The following is a 6000-nucleotide window of genomic DNA, read 5'->3' as shown; positions in this document are numbered from 1 at the left end:
TGTGTGGCGTGCAGATCAAAATGTAAGAGTAAAAGGAGTTGTTAAATTGTGAAACAAATTTAGAACCCATGTCTGAAAAAAAGAAATATGCTCATGTTCCGCACTTGCGCAAAAACTGGTGGGCGGTAAGGAAAGTTTTCCATCAAGAAAGATCCATTAGTGGGCAGTAAATAGAAAAAGGTTGACTACCACTGGTCTAGATGAAAAAGTGCAGTTTGTTTACGCAGACTCTACAGTTCAATGTGTATTTGGGTGATAATTGGGCAGTGAGAGTGACTGGAAGGCAGCCTGACATGTGGGAGATAAACAATGATGGAAAGAAGTATGCAAGATTAAAATAAATCCGTATTATTAACATTACCAATTTTTCTTAATTGAGTGTTATGTCCATTGCAATTGTCAAATAATAACAGCAAAACAAAATATAGAAACAGTAGAAACTTCTTGAAAAGTGGGAACTTTCATGATTGATCACTCAATATTAATATCAACATTCAATACATTCGAAACACAGTTGCCAACTTGACAGTATCCTATTCCAAGTTTATGTGAGTGAAAAAAATGATCCCCAGGTAAGATTCTGTATTGATCCCTGGGTTTTGTTATTTCGGAATTATACAAACCACAGAACTTAACATGCAACATTAATATTGCACTTTCTGAGTCAAAATGCATGCTTCTGCAAGAAAGGAGATCCGTATAAAGTGCATTCTGAGGATCTGCCTTAAGCGGCATTACTACTCCAGTATAAAACACAATACAAAGTGACCGTTCAGAGGGTCTCTTGCAGCGGGGTGGCTTGATAATGGATGAATCGATGGACGGAAGGAAATAAGCAAAAGCTAGGCCAATTTGGACTTAGTCCATCTCTCCCTTCCAGCCTCCCTCAGTTCCTTCCGCAGCGCCCTTTACATGCACAACACAACCGGAGCTCCACGGAAAACAGAGGCATCTGCGCCGAACCCTCTCTATGATCCTCTAAGGAAGACGGAGTGTCCCGCCTCCTCCAAGGAGATTGGTGGGATCGGATCGCTGTACTGTTTCCTGATTGGCCCTTAGGAGAAGCGAACCTTACTCCTCTATCCGGTTCGGCCAAGGTAGGTAGGTGGGTGGGTGGGAATTGGCTGCTGGCGGGGTGGGAGGTAGACGGGCCGGTCGGACCGGCGACGGACGCTGCGGGCTTAGCCGTCCCTTCCGCGAACAGGAGGCCCGGCGGAGGCCGGCTGGGTAGCTGAGTGAGTGCGGGAGCAATCCCGCGATTTGGGGAGGGGGATTCGGGTGGCCAAAGGCCTCGCCTTCCCCACCCCCTTGCAGCCGGGCCTCCCTCTGCATTGATTGCCAAGGGAAGCGGAGGCTGGTGCATCTGTTCGGGGAGGGAGGCGTATGGCGGAGGGGCGTCCTTGGATGTCAGGAGCAGCAACACCTTTGGAAAATACCCAATGCAGGCCAGGAGCTCATCCCTTGTGAAAGAGCGAACGGGAGGCAGAGGAAAGGCATGAACGTGACTTTCGTCCTAAGGAGCCTTTTTGGTTTAAATATTTTTTTTTTAAATGGGAGATTCAGGAGAATTTTTTTATTTGAATATTGAAGGCTAGTGTCTCTGTTAATTTGCGGAATATTTCCAGAGTTTGGTGTGGTCTGTCTTTCCCCACCCCATAGTTCTCCTGTAACAAAATAATTACAGGACAAGTGAAAAGGGTTCTCCAAAAATGTAAACACTGTCAACTATTATTTTGCAGCTTTGGAGGTTGCTGTCCAAGATGGCACTTTCTCTTCCCCCACAACACGTGTGTGCTTTGGTTAGCAAAAAGATTTGCAGCTTAAAATAGATAGCAACCCCCCCCCCCAAAAAAAAACACACACTCACACACACACACACCTGTGCATGATAATAATAAGTGCAGCCTTTCATTAAAGTGAATTAGATTAGATGATGGGACTGGAGAATAAATACTGAAGATTGGTGGAGTTCTAGTGAAAGTGGTTTTAATTCTTCCAGGCCTCATTTTTTCAGGATGAACAGGGATAAATGGGTTTGTTTTGTTGGTTTGCATAATTCTTAATTATTTATTTCATGCACCAATTACAAGCCTGAATGAGAGCAGCAGCAGAAGCTTCTGAAAATATAGTATGGTGCAATAGAAGGGGATGTTTTTCACTCAAGCTTTGGGAGTATCTTGTGTGATATAAACAGACCTCTTGTCAACAAGAGTACTAATGATCTTATTTCCCTGCTTACAGTATACTGTACTGGACTGCTGCAACTTGCTGTATTGAGTGGTTGTTAAGAAACCATGACATCATCTGGGGAGAAAATGTGTGCAAATACACTTGAGTAGATTATTCTGTCACTCTTAGTAAAACATATGTACATATATATTGATAGGTTGCCAAGCCAGGCAAAACAGTTAGCTGGAAAAGAGAAAATGTCTTCTGAATCCTTTTGTTTGGCTGCTCAGATTAGATTTGATTCCAAATGGCTGAAGACAGACTTACAGGTAAGAACTCCTAATGCTTATATTTAATGATTATGTAATATGACAGCTTTTGTTTTGGAAATCAATGTTTTTGGCAATTAAAAAACCCTTGAGATTGAAAATAGCCTTTTCTATTGAAAACAATCTAATTTGCTCAGGAAAAATAATAAAAAAATTTCTTTGTCATAGTCATATATTAAAAGTTGAATTGTATTAAATGCAATGTTCCTAAGAAAGTAGATTTAATAAGTCTATCAAATACTGTAATAGCTTGCTCTCTATGACAGATTTGAACTATATGGAGGAATTGTACAGTCTTCCAGATTGATACTAGGGCAGGCATGTCCAAAGTCTGGCCCAGGGGCCAATTGCGGTCTGTTTTCAAATTTCGAGCGGCCCGCAGCCTCTTTTCCCCACTTGAGTTATTTGTTTAGTCTTTCATAAAATAGTTCATTTGCATTTAATGTGAATGGTTCAAAGAATGTCAGGTTGAATGGTCGGCCCCACACATTTTCACCTCACCGAATCTGGCTCTCCTTGCAAAAAGTTTGGACACCCCTGCACTAGGGTAATAGAGTCAAAAAGTTATTTTAGTTTTGAAACATTTTAAATATTTAAATTATGGACTTGTTGGTTAAAAATGAAAGTGAGTAGGGATAGATAGTCAATTGACATTGTAAAACAAGAATGTCCAAAATGAACTCCTTTTTTTAAAAAAAGAAAAGAAACTTGAATGAACACATAGTGTTTTCAGATTCTGCCAGACTATTTATTTCTGTATGCTTCAGCTGAACTGAAACCTAAAACATTTTAAATGTTCCAATTTTGATCAGGGTTTTTTGCCTGCTGCACCTCACTTTTCTCCCCCCCCCCTTGTTGTACATGCCTGTGTGCTCGCTCACCACCTCAACCTCAAAAGATTTTGCATTATTGGTGGCCGAGAAAAAGACTTAGAAAGCTGTAAACTAGTTAGTTATGCTTTAGAGTGATGGATAGTTAACTTGCTGATTTTCTCCAGCAACTTACTTTCTCTACTTCCCTTCAGCTGCAACAGCACGTGTTCTTGGTTTCATGTCTGGCATAAGTCTGCCTACTGCTACTCTGAACCCCTGAGTCCATAAAGCCAAGGGCACTACCTTATTGTAACTAAAGGGAGGTAGGGCAATGGGAAGGCTGGTAGATATACTGTGCTTGTAGCCACGGATTTTGATAGTGGCAGCTATTCTACTAATCCATATGTTTTCTCCAAGTTTCTGCTAGTTTGTTACTTCTCCTTAGCTGCTGTATACTGTTATGTACTCTTGTTATTTTCTTTACCTTCTTCCATATAAGAGACTTCACACTTTTGTATAGAATGTACAATACAGGTATTCCTCAAGTTACAACCATAACTGAGCCCAAAATTTATGTTGCTAAGTGAGAATTTTGTTGAGTTTTGCCTGATTTTATAAGTTTTCTCCATTTGTTAAGTGAATTGCTGCAGTTCTTAAATTAGTAATACGGTTGTTAAGTGAGTCTGATTTCCCCATCGAGTTTGCTTGTCAGAAGATTGCAAAAGAGGATCACATGATTCTGGGACACTGTAACTGTCATACATGTGAGTCAGTTGTCAAGTATCCGAATCTAAATCGTGTGACCATGGGGATGCTGCAAAAATTGTAAGTGTGAAAAATGATCATGTCACTTTTTTTCAGTGCTGTTGTAACTTTGAGCAGTCACTGAATGAACTGTTGTAAGTCAAAGAGTACCTCTATACTTTGTCAGTTCTGTGTCTAGGAAAAAAAATGTGTGTTTTAGTTCAGACATGGACTAACCATAATTAGTTGTTGAATGCATGGATAATTTTGCACATCCCTACACCAAAATTGTAATATCTGACATTGGAGGTCTAATTTTAGCCCTTTTAGGACTGGAGGTTTTTTTTAACACCTCTGGAGATATTCTTAATTATTTTTGTGATTCCTATATGTAGAAAAAGTGAAATGACTGGAAATGCAAATATTATAATGCGCGCGCTCTCTCTCTCTCTGTGTATGTGTGTATTCAGATACAAGCTTGGATTGGATTGATTTGTTGCCATTCAGAAATCTTTGTATTTTAATTATTTTAATAGTTAATGACAAAGAATTAACAAGTGCTTGGTTCACACATTATAGTCTGAATTTTTAAAAACCATAATACGTTGTTTAAACCATAGTAGCTTGATTTATACATTGCAGTAAACCACTATGGGTAGATTCACATATCATGAGTAACAAATTTTATTGTGACTTATACCAGGCAAATATGTAATCAGGCTTTAATATCTACAATTTAACTTAACATTAAGACTTTTTTTCTGATTGAGGATCAAAGCAGAATGTTCAAGTTCCTTTCTATGGATGGAATAGTTTTGGTTTTACTTTTGTTTCTTGGGTTTTCCTTCTTTCTACTTCCCCTCATAGTGTGAATTATAGCAGGTTGATCAGGTGAGTTGTACTGATTATTTGTGGATATATTGTGAAGATGCTCGCCTCCCACTCAGAAGATTGAGAGTTAGGTAGTGACAGATGTGTCTTTTCTAGGGCACAAAGAAAAAAAAAGCTGTTGTAAACACTACATGCTATCATGAAGGGCATCTGGCTAGTAAACGCTCAGCTCCATCCAGTTGCCCAAATTCTACCCCAAAAGAAAAGGTTTACAAAGTCATAAAAAGGAATATTGTACTTTTGGGGTGTTTCCATTTTACATATCTGGTAGTTGTTAGAGATAGTTTCTGGAGCTGCAGAGATTTGATTGTACATTTCATAATGTTTTGTAGTTCCATATTTTCTTAAATAGGAAGTATTTTTTCCAATGAGGAATATTAGTTTCCTTTCAAGAGAATGTTAAGAATTTACATGCTAACTATGTTTCAGGTTTTATTTTTTAGAATATAAAAACATTCCAGTATCATCCATACTCATAAGTCTTTATACATGTTTTGTGTATAATCTCCAAATTCCAAGACTAAGGCCGATATAACATTGCCATGGAAACATAGAAGACATTAAGGGGACATGGAGTTCATCTTCAAACGTCAATTGTTGTACATTGCATAAAACAGAATTGGGAAATATTTTCAGTAGTTTGAATAAATAATAGAGTTAGAGCCATGGTCAAGTTAAGTTTAAAATGGATAAGCAATGTATACACTAGCTATAGAATTTGGTTCTTAAATGAGGGAATAAAACAATATTCTTTCTGGTTTTTAACTAAAATCAGGTAGCTTTCCATTCATAGATTTTGTAAGATAAAGTTATTTTTTCCCCGTTAGTTAATACTACTAGTTTACTAGTAGTGAACTAGTTTACTACTATGGGATCTTCTGGTCTTCTTCTGTAAATATAGAGTTAATATGTGGGAAATAGAGTGAGATTTGTTCAAAAATAGGGTAAACTGAATTCAAAAGAGTTTTCTAGCTACTAAGCATGACAGTCTGTAATGAGAAAAGTTATCTTTAATAGAGACAGGCCCTAAGACTTTTACTAGTAAAATGAACTTG

At 38.3% G+C, this 6000-nt stretch overlaps 1 protein-coding gene across 6 annotated transcripts in view; it reads left to right on the top strand.

Moving 5' to 3' along the window:
* Nucleotides 1–1078: 1078 nt before the first annotated feature.
* Nucleotides 1079–6000, top strand: part of HERC2 (HECT and RLD domain containing E3 ubiquitin protein ligase 2) — a 132471-nt gene continuing 127549 nt past the window's right edge. For 2 of the 6 annotated variants that reach the window (XM_087726915.1, XM_087726919.1), the window contains exon 1: nt 1271–2498. In XM_087726915.1, coding sequence (XP_087583041.1) covers nt 2367–2498 — 132 coding nt within the window. In that variant the 5' untranslated portion in view covers nt 1271–2366. Of the gene's footprint in view, nt 1098–1141; nt 1236–1270; nt 2499–6000 lie in introns of those variants that run through there. The other 4 variants (XM_087726916.1, XM_087726913.1, XM_087726918.1 and 1 more) reach the window with 3 other exon arrangements.

The sequence above is a fragment of the Thamnophis sirtalis genome, unplaced genomic scaffold (assembly GCF_051295495.1).
Source record: "Thamnophis sirtalis isolate CommonGarterSnake01/CBP01778 unplaced genomic scaffold, rThaSir2_p1.2 scaffold_12, whole genome shotgun sequence".
NCBI classification, from domain to species: Eukaryota; Metazoa; Chordata; class Lepidosauria; order Squamata; family Natricidae; genus Thamnophis; species Thamnophis sirtalis.
Note: the sequence above shows the minus strand (reverse complement) of the source record. Positions and strands in the feature narration are given on the sequence as shown.